General features: G+C 43.0%; 1 protein-coding gene and 1 pseudogene across 1 annotated transcript; one reads left to right on the top strand and one right to left on the bottom strand.

Moving 5' to 3' along the window:
• Positions 1-135: 135 nt before the first annotated feature.
• On the bottom strand, positions 136-3384 carry LOC134739774 (uncharacterized). Its single transcript, XM_063666913.1, has 5 exons — positions 3123-3384; positions 1262-1443; positions 1081-1101; positions 964-990; positions 136-263 (listed from the first exon to the last, which is right to left on the bottom strand). Exons 1-5 carry the CDS (start codon positions 3365-3367, stop codon positions 136-138), a joined length of 603 nt encoding a protein of 200 aa, XP_063522983.1. The 5' UTR covers positions 3368-3384.
• A 3387-nt stretch (positions 3385-6771) lies between these two features.
• On the top strand, positions 6772-7589 carry LOC129038996 (mitogen-activated protein kinase 6-like; annotated as a pseudogene).
• Positions 7590-15271: the final 7682 nt, after the last annotated feature.

Below are 15271 nucleotides of genomic sequence, written 5' to 3'. Positions count from 1 at the left end.
ACGGGGTTTCACCATGTTGGCCAGGCTGGTCTTGAACACTTGACCTCAGGTAACCCACTCCCCTCAGCTTCCCAAAGTGCTGGGGTTACAGGCGTGAGCCACTGCGCCTGGCCTGCACATTTATTATTGACCTGCCTACTCTGCATCTCCACGGGGATCTCTAGTAAGCTCCTCAACCTGAACATGTCCAAAAGTGACCGTGGATTCTATGCTGGCTCCTTCCCTGGCCTCCAAAATGGACTTCTCCCTCAGTTTCCCAGATTCTTTTCAGAGAGGTTATTTCAGGTGAGGTTATTGTCTCAACCAAGACATTCTGCAGAGCTAATCCAAGGAGTGCTGGGTCTAAGGCTCTGACAATCAGCTGGGAAGGAGCTGATTTTTAATGAGCAATTTCAGGGACTAGGGTTTGAAGTCAATTAGAATAAATTGGTACCAACTGAGCAACTGTTCAAGCCACTCTTGTTTATTAGACACACTTTTCTCCCTCTCTCTTTTCAGATTTTTTTGTTCTTTATTGTCTTTTATTCTTCTTTTTCTTCTCTGGAGCCTATAGATTATGTAAAATGACTAGTGAAGTTCCTGCCATAGAGAATGCACTTCATCTACCTCTTCCCCCTTCCTTTACAAGTGTGCCCCTGGATATTCCTCAGTGCTTTGCAGGGCTATAGAGTCTGTGGCCCCTAGTAGAGAGAAATTGAATGCATCTTTTCTTCGAGACTAGTCAAGAGAGGGAGAAAGAAACACTCCTCCTGGGTGTTACTCCAATGAGTCACACTCTTTGTCTTTTTTCTTTCTTTTTTTTTTGGGGGGGGCAATGATTAGGAATTGGCAAATTTATTTTCTTTCCTTAGTCAAAGGGATCTAAGACCACTTCCTAACCTTGGGGAAAAAGTTAATAGTGGAAACTATTCAAGCACAGACAGTTATAGATTCAAATTCAGAGAAAATGTCAGAGGCACTTACGAGACGCGTACTGGATACTTCTCCAGCCTGCGATGGAAGGAACAGGGAAGATGCATCAAGGCGCATAAAGCAGGGACAGGAAGACATGCCTGGGTCTCTGGGGGAATGGGAACTTACTGAGTTCCTCCAGGAGCTTCACTGGAAAATAAGCAGAAATAATAATGAACTGTTACAGGTGAGGGAGTTTTCTAAAAAATAAACCTTAAAAACAACTGAGCTCTGGGGTGGGGATGGGCGTGAGGTCTTTGGGCTTTGGCCTGTAAGCCAGGGGCTCAGATAAACTCCCAGGGTCAGCTACCTCTTGTGCTCTGTTCTTGCTTCATTGTGCTCCATGCCATTTCTCTCAACTCTTGCTCTCTCTTTTTCTTTCTGAACAGTCTTTTTTCCCTCCTGCTGTTGCCACAGGAAGAAGCAGCAGCAAGACAGGCAGGATCCCTGCCAGGGCGGCGATCCAGCTCTGGGCGCTCCTGAAGAAGGGGCCTGTGAAGAGAAGGGCTGTGGGTCATGGGGGCTGGTGCACTCAGCCTCCCCTGACTGCAGCGCCCCAAGTGTTAGCTGCTCACCCCAGGTCACAGGGCATGGAATCTATCTCACCAGGTTAAATAATCTTTCTCATCCTAAGATCTCAGAGGACAGCGGGTAAGACTTTGATAAATCCCCACTAGAGGCTGCTACTGTTACTTCTCTTGAGATGTCTGCCTCTCATGTGGAAAGTGAGTGACTTGAGCAGATCAGACACAGTTTTTTCTATTTCAACTTTTTGATAGGTAACACATGTACATGGTTCAAAAATAGGTATATAAAAAGTCACCCAAGTCTCCCATCCACCCAGTCCTCCCTCCCACCCTCCCTTTCTTAGCTTCAAATTAGTCTGCTTAACATGATGCTTAAGAACAGGAACTTTGGAGCTAGAGGCCCTGGGTGTCAATGCTGGCTCCTTTAGGTGACTAGCAGTGTGACTCTAGACTAATTACTTAACCTCTCCTGTTCCTACTGCCCTTCTCTTTGAAATTGGGGTAATGATAATACCTACCTCCTGAAGTTACAAGGATTAAGTTAATAAAGTGCCTGACACCTAGTGAGTGTTATGACATTGCTTGTTGACTTAAAAAATGTAAATAAAAATATATTCTTGTTTTTCCTCATATCTGCACTAAAGATAGCATTCCATACACACGACTCTGCATTTTGCTCTTTCTGTGCAAAGTTAATCTTGGAGATCCTTCCTTATCAGTATAGAGAGAATTTTCTCTTTTTTCTTTCACACTTGAGTGGTATCCGTTGCATGAAAGTTCCCCAGCAGTGAACATCTGCATAGTTCCCAACCTTGTGCAGTCATAATCAGTGCTATAAAATATAACTTTTTACCTGGATCATCTCACACAAATGCAAGCTTGTCTACCAAATAAATTCCCAGAAGCGGAATTTTGGATCACTAAAGATGTAGTTTGGATAGATATTGCTATATAGCCCCCAACAGAGGTTGTGCTAATGCACACCAAAAATACAAGTCATCCCAGCAGATGCCTAGGAGTCACGGCCTTCCTACATTCCTGCCATAACCATGTGTTATCAACCAACAGACATTTGTTTTGATTTTTGCCAATACCATAAGTGAAAAATGATTCAGTATGTTTCTCTAATGAGTGAGAATGAGCACCCTTTTGTGGGTTATTTCCTTTTCTGTAAATTAATAATTTATGACCTTTGTTAAAATTTTTTACTCAGTTTTTAAATCTTCTATCTCAAGGAGATTACCTCTTTCTCTATGATATGAGTTTGTATATATATATGTATATATATAAGTGTATATATATATGTGTGTGTGTGAGTGTGTGTGTGTGTGTGTGTATATATATATATATGTTTTCCCCTTTTGTCATTTGACTTTACATACACAGCTTATCTTAACAATTATCCCCCAATTCCCATTGCCTGTCATGCTTTCTGGCAGACAGGAAATGTTCAGTAAATGTTTGTGTCATGAACAGCTTTATGGAGGAGAGATGCTTCCCTGGTGCAAGGAGGAGCCTCCAGGTCCGTGCTTTCGGCCTTATATTCAGTGCAGAGAGCCAGGTTGACTGCAGACACTAACACCTCCCCCTTCATTCAACTGCCACAGCTCAGCTCAGAAAACCTGAGGCCAAGCAGGTACTGACCTGAGATGGAAATGCTGGCTGTCTTTTCCAGGCCGAGGAGGGAACTTCTGATGGTACAGGAAACTCTGTCCCCAGAGCTGCCTCTCATGATCACAGATGTTCTGCTGCATGCCGGCCCACTCCATCTGCAACCACAGGTGCTTCCACAGCCGAGATGTTCTCTCCCTTGTCGTTGCTCCACTGTATTTGGGGTTGGGGGTACCAGCCAGTGGACCTGCACTCCAGATGGATCCCTCCATCTTCATAACCCATCACGTCAATGAACTCAGTGCTGTGGAAGGATAAATCAGCCTAAATTCTTGAGAGCTCCTGTATCAGGGAGGGTCCCAACAGGAATCAGGGTGCACTCACATTCCATAATTCAAGAACAATTTCATTCTGGAACCGTTTACAAAAAGTGTGGTCCTGGTGAAGAGAAAGCTACATGAATGAGTGCAGTATCCCAGGGTCAGTAACAGTGGGGCTATTCCCACCCACCCCAGTCACCAGAGGGAGGAGGAGAGGGCACTCTTTTGAAGACATAAAAGAAGAGATTTATGCATTGAGGACTTTCTTGAGAGGGGCAGTGACCTTCAGCAAAGCATTGCAGCCAGCCTGAGGGTAACTTGCAGAAACGAAGCCAGGGAATAAGCACCCAGATCTCTCTTTTCTCTCCCTCCCTTCATCATCTGCTACAGATCCCGACTGACCAAACCCTTAAACAGAAGCCACAGGGAAAAGGATTGCACTAAGAAACAAAAGAGCAGCCCCCTCATTTGGAAGTGACAACAGGACTCAGTGTTCTCCTGTTGAACAAAAGCAATTTCACAGAACACCAGCATCAGATGATGGCACTTTGTGACTATGATGGACCATGGGAAAAACAAGACCACCCCACATCATGTGTGAGCATAGAGAAAAACATGAACATCGTCCAAACCACAGCAGTGACCAAATATCCCCCATCGGCAACGAGGGATTGCCGCCCCTTCATCAATTACAGCTTTAGTCTCACCCTGGTCTCCTTCCTCCTAGAAAAGATTGATTAAGGCTCCCACTCACAGAATCAACCTGCGCACACCTTCCTGACAACATCTCATCCAGAGCAGAGGCCTAAGTCTATAAATCCTCCCCCAAATCCCCTAACACAAGCCCAAATTGTATACTAAGTCTGCTCTAACAGCTTCTTACTGAGACCCCGCCACAGCTCCGCATGATGTGTATTCTTCCTCAATGCAACAAGTAAGAAACACAGCTCCCATGACTACAGGTGTATTCTGGGGTCACTGGCTCCAGAACAGTGGCAGCAGATACAGTTCCAATAGCCCAGTCTTCTAGGGCCCACAATAGCATGTACCTAGTGGGGCCACAGAAGCCATCTGGTACAGAACTAAACAGGAATGACTGTGTACCAGTCACTGAAGAGATGATTTCTTATGCTTCCTATCCCTTGTCCTTCACTTCTCTGATATCTCTGGTGGCCAGCAGGAGGGATTTCTTTACTTGAGCATGTAGGGCACAGCAGGAATTCTTCCTAAACGAAAACCTGTGTTTTACTCAAAGGGCTCAGAGAAGCTAAGTTGGAAGGTAGTGCAGGCAATTCCTAGTGAGCAGCCAGGAGTGTCTGCAGTGCTTTTGCAAGAGGAACTCTGCATCTGCTCTAGATCCTACACAGAAATTTCTCAGAACAAAACCTGGAGGCTCACCTGCAACCTTCAGGTCCACCAAAGCTTTTTCATATGAGTCACCATCTTGGAAATAACATGAGTACTTTCCACTGTCAGAAGTTGTGATGTTGTGTATTCAGAGAGCAGCCTTCCCTGCAGTGATGCCATCCCGTAGAATCAAAGTTCTCCCTCAATATGGTGCACTCTGCATGTCTCCCACTTCCTTTCCATCTGCATACACGTTCACCACCTGCCTAAGGTTGGAACTCACCCACCTCAGCTCCATGGTCTCTGCACTCACGGTTGGGAACCATTGACAGGGCAGATCAACATCTTCACCTACCATGGCCAGGATTGGCCCAGGGGGTCCCAAGCACAGCAAACTGAGCTGTTGGCACAGGGGGAGGTTCTGTCAGAGGGTGTTGGAGTTGGGGTCATGAGAGGAAGGGTGCTTCTCAGACAGGGAAGTTGAGATACAAAGAATCTAGAGGGGAAATTGATCCTAACAGAAGGACCATTTGTCTCATAGTGACACGTGATCCTTCAGGTTGGGATGGACTTCAGTTATGGAAAGGAGTCAGAAGTCCTCTGAGGACATTAATATGTAATTGTCTGGTTCAGAAACAAGCATGGAATCGTTCCCTACCTGAGTGAGGTGTGAGCAGCTGAACCAAAAGGAGGAAGACATGAAAGCTGAGCAGAAGGAAGGCCAGGGAACTTGCCATTTTCATTCATGCTGCACATCAGGAGACACCAGAAGGTCGGGGGCAGACACTGTGACCTGGAAGAAGCTATAGAATTCCAAATGGAAACCTCCACTTCCCTAGAGCTAACTCAAATATGGTGATCAAAGAAGATCTTACCTCTGCCAAAGATTTCTGTCCTTCAGTGTCTTTACCTTTGAGTTCCAACATTGAAAATCACCTGTAAAAATATGTCTATGTAAAATGCACATCTGTTATTTGATCAGGAATTTCTCTCTCTACTGTTTGAAAATATTCAGAATCCTATGACCTCCCCAAACTTCTCCTGCCAAGTCCAACCCACCACAATCCCCCTCTGATTCATGCAGGACCCTCTTCACTGGGCTCCCTGGTTCCACTGGGGTCCACCACTGTGGGTGTCCGACACTGTGGACTCCTCAAAGCCCCAACTCTTGGCCATCCCCATGGTCAACTCATGGCCCAGTGGACTTCTGGTGGGATTAAGGAAAACTTCTTGATGGGGCCCCTGGAGTCAGTCAGGGGCTGAATCCATCACATTTAATCCAAGGCTAGTGATCAGACAGCGCAAATAAGACCAGGCCCTACTCATCTTTTCTTTCTTCCCTTCATAAAGTCATTAAATAAATATTTACTGAGCACCCACAAGGTGCCAGGTGCATGATATAAGGGTTAGGGACACAAAGAGGGTAAGCAATAAGTAAAGGCTCTAAGATTCACAAGCTATTTGGTCTCAGACATGGGACAAAACTATTGCAACTTTATTTACTCATACAATATCATGAAGTGTGAAATTTAGAATGTGCACAATTGGCCCAGCAATTCCACTTCCTGATGTCTAGTCCAGCAAAGTACTTGCATGGGTGCAGAGAGAATTCTCTGTGAGAATGACACTGCAGCACTATTTTTAAAGTATAAAAGTGGTAACCAACTGAACCAGCCACCCAACAGGAGACTGCTTAGAGGAATGATGGCTCATCCCTCAGAGGGAATTCAATGCAGCAGGTAAAAAGAGTTGATTTATTGTCATAACCTAGATAATGGAGACACACTAAGTGATCAAAAAGCATGTGGCAGAACTATACTAATGATTCAATTGAAAAACAAAAGCAAAGCTATACATTTCTACATAGCTATTTACGTAAATGCCTGAAAAAGCTGAAAAAGGTGCATGCTAAACTGAAGATCAGAGGTTAGTGAGTGAAAGGACACTTTGAGCTTTTGCTCCCTTTTCTTTCAAAATATTGAAATGCTTTAAATTTAAAATTTAAATTTTAAATTAGGTTATCATCATATTTAGATAACTTAGTTTGGAGAGAGATTGAAGTTAACCATTACTATGAACCCAAGCTTATTATAGATCTTTCCAATTGGAAAGAACAAAGCAAAGAAAAATCTGATAAGAAAGGCAAATCAAAATGTGAAAGGAATGGATTAGTTAAAGCCTAGATAGCGCTAGAGGAAGCATCACAGCAACTGGCTGGAAAAGAAAGGGAAAAGAATCAGGGATTTGATTTTGATTGCTTTATTGCAGGAACTAGTCAACTTAGTTCCCAACATGAGCCTACTGATGTTGTTGATAAATTGAATGACTTGAATAGCTCAGTGTGCCAACTAGAATTGAAAAGTTTGATATCAAAGTCAATTAGCCAAGAAAAACAGGAAAAAGGAATGGCAAATCTGGATCAATTAGAAGCCTTGTATCAATCTTCCTGGGACAGCCAGTTTGTGAGTGGTGGAGAGGACTGTTTTCTCATAAATCAGTTTTGTGAGTTAAGGAAGGATGAACAAGTTGAGAAGGAAAACACTTACACTAGTTACTTGGACAAGTTCTTTAGCATGAAAGAAGATACTGAAATGCTAGAAACTGAGCCAGTAGAGGAGGGAAGCTTGGAGAGAGAGGAAATGAGGAAAGATTTCTGAACAACAGTGGGGAGTTCCTCTTTAACAAGCAGCTCGAGCCCATAGGCATCCCGCAGTTTTACAGTCCAGTTGGGTCACCACTTAAGTCAATATAGGCCACGTTAACACCTTCTGCTATGAAATCTTCCCCTCAAATTCATCAAACATACAGCAGCATTCTGAAACATCTGAACTAAAACACTCAGCAGACATTTATCTTTGTATTCTTCATGAAAAGTGTTTTGTCTTTTTTTTACTAGTGTTTAAGTCATTTTTTACTTGAATCAGGTGGTGTCATTAAGGATTTTATGAGTTCTTGGTTTTTAAAATCCAGACTTTCTTTTTCTACATGTAAGATAGTTTTCATTTTAACTGGCATGTCATTTGCACACAGAAATAAAGACTAGAGCAAAACAATGCCATGCAGAGGAGAAAAGAAATGCACAAAGACAAGTAAAGAACATTCTCTCATACAACAATGATCTGTTTTACAGGAAACGAATGTTGCCTTGAAATTTACACAGTGAGACTGTACATAATTGCATGAAAATAGCTATTTTTTCCTAAGACATTTTTCATTCATGAGTATTTTCAAGTTTTTCATACTGTACACATTTCTTAAAACACATGATACCAGCAGCAACTGAAAATGAATGCCGAATTTAATACATACGCGTTATCTACCTCAAGGTAACAAAAGTATATGGCAAAACATATACCACCCACAGTGCTTCAAAATATGCATTTCTATTTAGTCAGCGTTTATTGTAGTAATTATTCTTCATAAAACTCATTCACTGTTTATAAATGTTCTGGTATGCATTCTTTATAGTGAAGTGTTAATACATCACATCTTATTTGTTTTAGCAAATCAGTATATTTTCTGTATTTAATTATAAAACTTAACATAGTTTTAAAAATTTATTTGCAAATACACTTTTTCCATTTGGCACTATGGTTTGTTGCCTACCTAGCTGAATCTATAATGTCAGCTTATCCTAAGGCTGTCCACGTACTTAATTTACTTAAGTGTTCATTTTAAGTAACGTGCTCACTGTGTACAGGAATTTGTATTTTGGAGCTGCTTGATCTATCAACAAAGAAAAATTAATTAGGAATTACTATATTATGAAATGCTCCCAGAAGTCTTAATTGTGTTTATTTTTTTAAAAAAATGAATGTTAGACCTGTGTGCATGGAAGTAATTAAGGTACATCATTAATGTAGTTTAAAAATTGTGCATGATAAGACACTTCGTTTTTACTGAATGATCTGTTCCCCATCCCAAGGCAAGCATTAATAAAATGAGGTTAAACATAAATAATAATAATAATAATAATAATAATTGTATAGGCCTGGCGTGGTGGCTCACGCCTGTAGTCCCAGCACTTTGGGAGGCTAAGGCAGGTGGATCACCTGAGTTCAGGAGTTCAAGACCAGCCTGGCCAATTTGGCAAAACCCCGTCTCCACTAAAAATACAAAAATTAGCTGGGTGTGGTGGCATGCACCTGTAATCCCAGCTACCCAGAAGGTTGAGACAGAAGAATTGCTGGAATCCGGGAAGCAGAGGCTGCAGCGAGCTGAGAACACGCCACTGAACTCCAGCCTGGGCGACAGAGCAAGACTCTGTCTCAAAAAAAAAAAAAGTGTACATTCATACAACGAAATAGATTGTATTCATTGGATAACGTTCGTTAGGTTTTGCAGAAATGATGAATAAAAGGAAAAACACATGCTGTTCCTAAAAGATACAAAACATGGTATAATGTATGGATCTAACGTTGTTAAAATTATAAATAATTGCCCTTCATTAAAAACACGATTCCTAAAGACTGCTTGGAAATCTCTTTTATGATTGAACCATGCATTGTTTGTCTATCCCCCGCCTGTTGTATATGTATGCTGGTTCAGATTTTTCTATATTTTTAATATTTCTGTAATGAACAAATTTACATATGAATCTATAAGGGACATCTCTTTTTAGAAATTCTTAGAATAGATGCCTTTAGGTGGCCAGAACAGATTTTAAAGATTTTTTGCCCTTTTCTGATCACAATACATTCTTAAGAACATGAGATTACAGGTGCTCGCCCCATGCCCAGCTACTTTTTGTATTTTTAGTAGAGATGGAGTTTTGTCATGTTGACCAGGCTGGTCTCAAACTCCTGAGCTCAAGTGGTCCTCCCTCCTCAGATCCCAAAGTGCTAGGATTACAGGCTTAAGCCACCGCACCCAGCCCACAATGCACATTTTAAAGCACCTCCAGTATTCAGGCTTAGGATCTGTTATCAAAAAATGTAATTTTTCTGGCTTCCAGAGGCAGTGCTGCTTGACACGTTTTACCTTTTTCAGCAAATTTTTAGTGCAGGTGTTTCGGAGCATCTCCATTCACCCTCAGCTCCTGGTCTGTGCTACACTGTATTTTCCTGTGTATTTGTTTCTCCTGCTGCCAGCGTAGTACATATTCTCTGAGGCCAGACTCTAGATAAACTGTGAACGCTGTCTCTGTAAGAGGTCTATAAAACACATTGGTTCTTCCTGTGGCCTAGGACCTCAAAACAGACTTTCTGGGATTGCAAGTCAATGATCAAAGTTCCTAAGGCTAAGATGTGACTGGGGCTGATGCAATTTGATTATATTGTAAATGTTTGAATTTAGGCTGCGTAGTATCTGGTTGAGATGGCTGGTCCCTTTTGCATCATGCATTCCCCCTTTCTTCTTGGTGATAAGGCCTAATTTTCTTAGGTACTGCAACGTGCTCTTCCATCTGGTAGATAGCAGAGACCAAGGGACAAAGGTGGAACCAGTGTTTTGTAGGTGACAGCTGTGGGCTTGTGCTTCTCCAAGAGATCCTTCAAAGGAGGGGCCAAAAGAGCTGGGAGTGTGAGGGTACACTCTCTGTACTTCCTCTTCCTCTTGCCTACGATGTAGGCTTTTGACCTGGAGGTGCAGCGGCCCTCCTGGGACCATGAGGCAACCTTGAAGTTGGAAGCCACATGCAGCGACAGCAGAGAATGAAATCAGAAGCAGTCTGGGGCATGAATGACACCTCTGAGGTGCCAGATCAGCCCTGGATTGCCACCACCTGAATTGATTTTACATGAAAACAAAAAAAAAAACAACAAAAAAACAAGAAAACCCTTGTTTTGTTTAAGCCAGTGGTATTTCTGGTCTCTGTTATCAGCAGCAGTACAAAGTTTTTCCCTCTCCCTTCTTCCTCCCCAACAGTTTGTCATAAAACTTCTAAAACCTAAAGCAAAGGTGAAAGAATTTTCAGTGAATACCAATTACCTACCATGTAAATTGTATTGATAGAGTTAATATTTTACTAAACTTTCTTACTTTATTATAATCCATATCACTATTCATTCCCTATCCATCCATCATCCTTATTTATTTGTTCATTTGCTTCTTTTCTTTCTTTCTTTCTTTTTTTGAGATGGAGTCTCGCTGTGTCTCCCAGGCTAGAGTGCAGTGGCATGCTGTCGGCTCACTGCAACCTCCGCCTCACAGTTTCAAGCAATTCTCCTACCTCAGCCTCCTGAGTAGCTGGGATCACAGGCACCTGCCACCACACCCAGCTAATTTTTGTATTTTTAGTAGATGGGGTTTTGCCATGTTGGCCAGGCTAGTATCAGACTCCTGACCTCAAGTGATCTGCCCACGTCAGCCTCCCAAAGTGCTGGGATTTCAGGCATGAGCTACTGCACCGCATTTGCTTATTTTTAAATTCATAGTCTATCAGAAGCTGTGTTGCTTGAAATTATATCAGTAAGAACGGTCACCCACCCTTGCCTGAAGGATCCAAATCACTTTGACACAAAGAAGCAGCTGAGGTGCTAAGCTTCAGATTAGGAGTTTCTGGGCCCAATAATTCATATCTCTCAAGTTTGTAGTTTCCGAAGTATCAGGCCCTTTGCTCCATTTCTCATGCAGTCCTTCACACAGAACTCTGGGAAAGAAGTCTTGGGAAAGAAATGGATGTGAAATGGGGCAGAAATGAATTCAGTGATTCAACAAATTTTTACTGAGAACCTATCATCTAGTAGGTCTCAGGCACTGAAGTTCAAAATTAGTGAGTAGAAGTTGCATAATGGAGTGGATAAGAGCACTAATTCTCAAGCCAGGTGGCCTGCGTGACCTTGAGCCAGTTACCTAACATCTCTGTGCCCCAGTTTCCCTATCTGTAAAATAAGGACAGTAATAGTACTTGACTTCTTGGGTTGCTGTTGTGCGGATGGAATGAGATAATGCATGCAGTTTGCTTGCAACAGTGTATCAAAAACAATAAGTCACAAGAATGTACACTTAGTGAAAGTGTACTCAGCCCTCCTTCAAGACCTAGGCCCTTGATGCTATCTTCTCTTTGTCTTTTACAAGACCTAGTGCAGTGTCCTGCATGCAATAGGTGTGGCAAAATGCCCAGAAATCCATCTCCTTTATTTAGTTAGTCTCAACAAATGTCCATTTCTCGTGGATATTATGCCACCTCTTGTTGCCATTAAGAACTCTCATTTTCTTTATGCTGTATCTAGATATCTGTCAGCACATCCAAGGCACACTGCCTTACTATCTACTGTCTCTAGGCTTTTTTTTTTTTTTTCTATCTTCATCTGTTCTCATTCACAGCTCATTAGCCCTGGAACCCAAAGCCGGTTAACTAATTACTCAAGGTCTCTGTTTATTCATCTGTAGGGCGGAAATGAGATCTGTCCCATAAGTTATTTAAGGAACAGTTAGCACAGGCCCTGCAAGTAGTAACCCTCAATGAATTTCATTGTCTTCCATTCTGAAAGGTTCAATTCTGATCCCTGCATTGATGAGTCCTAAATCCACTTCCCCTGGAGACAACATCAACAGATGTCTGCTGTGGAGTTGGAGTTTTAGTGTGAAGGTGAAGGGAAAATCTCTGAAAAGTTTGACATGAGAAAATGTGTATGTTTGAAATAGAAGTGAGGTAGGTGCAGGGAAGATGGGAGGAAGGAGGTGCCATTTACATTGTATTCTATGGGATGATGTCTGCTGGGGTTGCACAATATATCCTGTCCTCATCCGGTGGGCCAGATGTTAGGAGATAGGGAGACCAGGAAGGAAGCTACTGTGACACTCTAGGCAAGAAATGATGGTGGCTTGGCGATGGGGTATAGGAGACTTTATTGATTACTAACTTTAATACTAGGAAATACTTACATAGAACCTGCTACCATGCTGGTATTGTGCTTAGAGATTTACATGTATTAATACGACTCATGGCAACCCTAAGAGGTAGAAACCTTATTTCGCACATTTAATAGATATAAAATCTGAGGTCCAGAGAGGTTAAATAACTCCCCAAGGCCACATGAGTAGTTTCTTTCTAAGCTGGGCTTTGAGTCCAGGCTGTCTCACTCCAGAGTCTATGATGAAACCACTGAGCTAGACTATCGAAAGGAAGTACAAATAGCAGGGCTTGGCTATCAGTCAGATGTGGTGGTTAAAAGAGAGCATGAGAAGGCTAAAATGACTCAGGTGGTGTCACTCATTCAGATAATGATGGGTAGGCAGGGTTGATGGGAATTTAGTTTTGGACACACTCATTGTGAGATGTCTAGTGGGCATTCAGGGAATGTGTGGGGCTGGAGACAGAAATGCAAGTGCCAGTGGGGGTCTGCTTATGGGATAGAGCTTTGAAAACAGATTGGACCCCACAAGAGCAAATGTGGTGTGAAAAGAGAGGCCAGGACAAAAGCCTAAGGAATATCAGCAGTTCTGGAACAAGTGGAACAAGAATTCTGAGAAGGATCTCCCTAGGAGCAGAGAAAGACCACGAAGAGGGCCCTGGAGATTGATGAAGCAGACGCCACATAGGCAGGAACACCTACTCAGGCAGGTCTATGAAGAACTCAGTGTTGTCCATAAAGGAAGGACAGAAGTGTATAATGACAAGCGAGGCCCAGTGTCTCACAGCTATAATCCCAGCACTGTAGGAGGCTAAGGCAGGAGGATTGCTTGAGCCCAGGAGATCAAGGCAGCAGTCAGCGATGATCACACCGCTGAACTCTAGCCTGGGTGACAGAGCAAGATCCTCTCTCTCTAAAAAGGAAAGCATGGGGGTGTGAGGGGAAAATAGAAATGTGTAACGGATTTAATGGTTGGGAAACCATTAGTAACTGATAGAAACAATGCTTATAGGCTGAGAGTAGTGGCTCTTGCCTGTAATGTAGCACTTTAGGAGGCTGAGGTGGGCAGTTCTCCTAAGGTCAGGAGTTCAAGACCAGTCAGGCCAACGTGGCGAAACCCCTCTCTACTAAAAGTACAAAAATTAGCTGGGCATGGTGGCACAGGCCTGTAATCCCAGCTACTCGGGAGGCTGAGTCAGGGGAATTGCTTGAACCTAGGAGGCAGAAGTTGCAGTGAGCCGACATCACACCGCTGCATTCCAGCCTGGACAACAGAACAAGAGTCTGTCTCAAAAAAAAAAAAAAAAAAAAAAAAAAGAAAGAAAGAAAGAAAGAAAAAAACAAACAATGTTTATGGTTCATCATGGCAGACAGTCCCTGATGGCCATGTATGTGTTCTCTTTCTGAGACTTTGCTTGTATGAAAGTAGAGACCTAGAGAGAGGTTAGCACGTTTGTATTGCCCAGGGAAAGAGGAAGCAGGGCAGTTACAATGGGAGAACACTGAGCTTCTTATATGATGTAGCCGACAGAGTCTGGAGTGGACCCCTTATGATTACTCCTCTTGCAGTTTGCAGCCTGTACTTTCCCTGAGTGTGAGCTGAACCTGTGGCTTGCTGCTAACCAATAAAATATGGTAAAACTGATGGGATGTCCCTTCCATGACTACATTATGTAGTGTAAGACTCTCTCTTGCTAGCTGACCCACTCTAGAGGCTCTGTCTTCTTAGTTGGCTATGAAGAGGAAAGTAGTCATCATGGGGATCCACACAGCAGGGAGCTGAGGAGGCCTGTAGGAGCTGAGAGCAACCTCCACCTTCAGCCTGCAGGGAGCTGGGGCCCTCAGTCCTACAACTGTAAAGAAATGAACTCTGTTAACAACCTGAGTGATCTGAAAAGAGGACTCTCCCACAGTCGAGACTCTAGATGAAGCTACAGCGTGGCCAACACCTTGACTTTTGCTCTGTGAAGTTCTGAGCAGAGGAGCTCACTAAGTTCTGCCTGGACTTCTGACCCGCAGAAACTGAAATGATAAATGTGTGCTGTTTTAAACCACTAAGTTTGTGGTAATTTGTTATGCAGCAATAAATCACGAATGCATTAAAGTGAAACAGGTAGTGGCAACAAACATGAAGATAAAGAAGATAAAGAGAATAACTTGTGTTTCCAGCCCTGACCTCTTGCCTGGACTACACATTTATTATTGACCTGCCTACTCTGCGTCTCCACAGGGATCTCTAGTAAGCTCCTCAACCTGAACGTATCCAAAACTGACCTTGGATTCTATGCTGGCTCCTCCCCTGGCCTCCAAAACCTGCTTCTCCCTCAGTTTCCTCATCTCAGTAAGTGGCATCTCCATCTGTACCGTTTCTTAGGACCAAAACCTTGTGGTCACCCTTGATGCCCTCCTTTTTCACACCCCACTTGTAAGTTTATCAGCAAAGTCTTTTTACTCTGTCTTGAAAATAAATCCAGCATCATAACATTTTCATGGCTCCTCCCTGGTACAAGTCATCTGCATCTTTCCCCTGGATCACTGCAGTAGCTCCCAGCTGGGTCTTCAGGCCTCCATCTACCACCCCTACCCACAGCCCATCTCGGTCTAGCATGTGAAATAACTTCTTAAAACATAAATTAGTCCAGTCCTTTTTCTGCTCTAACCTTCCTGGGGCTCCCCTCTCAGAGGTAAAGCCCGGGTCAGCATGATGACTTTCAAGGCC

This window comes from Pongo pygmaeus, chromosome 5, assembly GCF_028885625.2.
Source record: "Pongo pygmaeus isolate AG05252 chromosome 5, NHGRI_mPonPyg2-v2.0_pri, whole genome shotgun sequence".
NCBI classification, from domain to species: domain Eukaryota; kingdom Metazoa; phylum Chordata; class Mammalia; order Primates; family Hominidae; genus Pongo; species Pongo pygmaeus.
The sequence above is the reverse complement of the archived record's forward strand: the minus strand, read 5'-3'. Positions and strand labels throughout refer to the sequence as shown.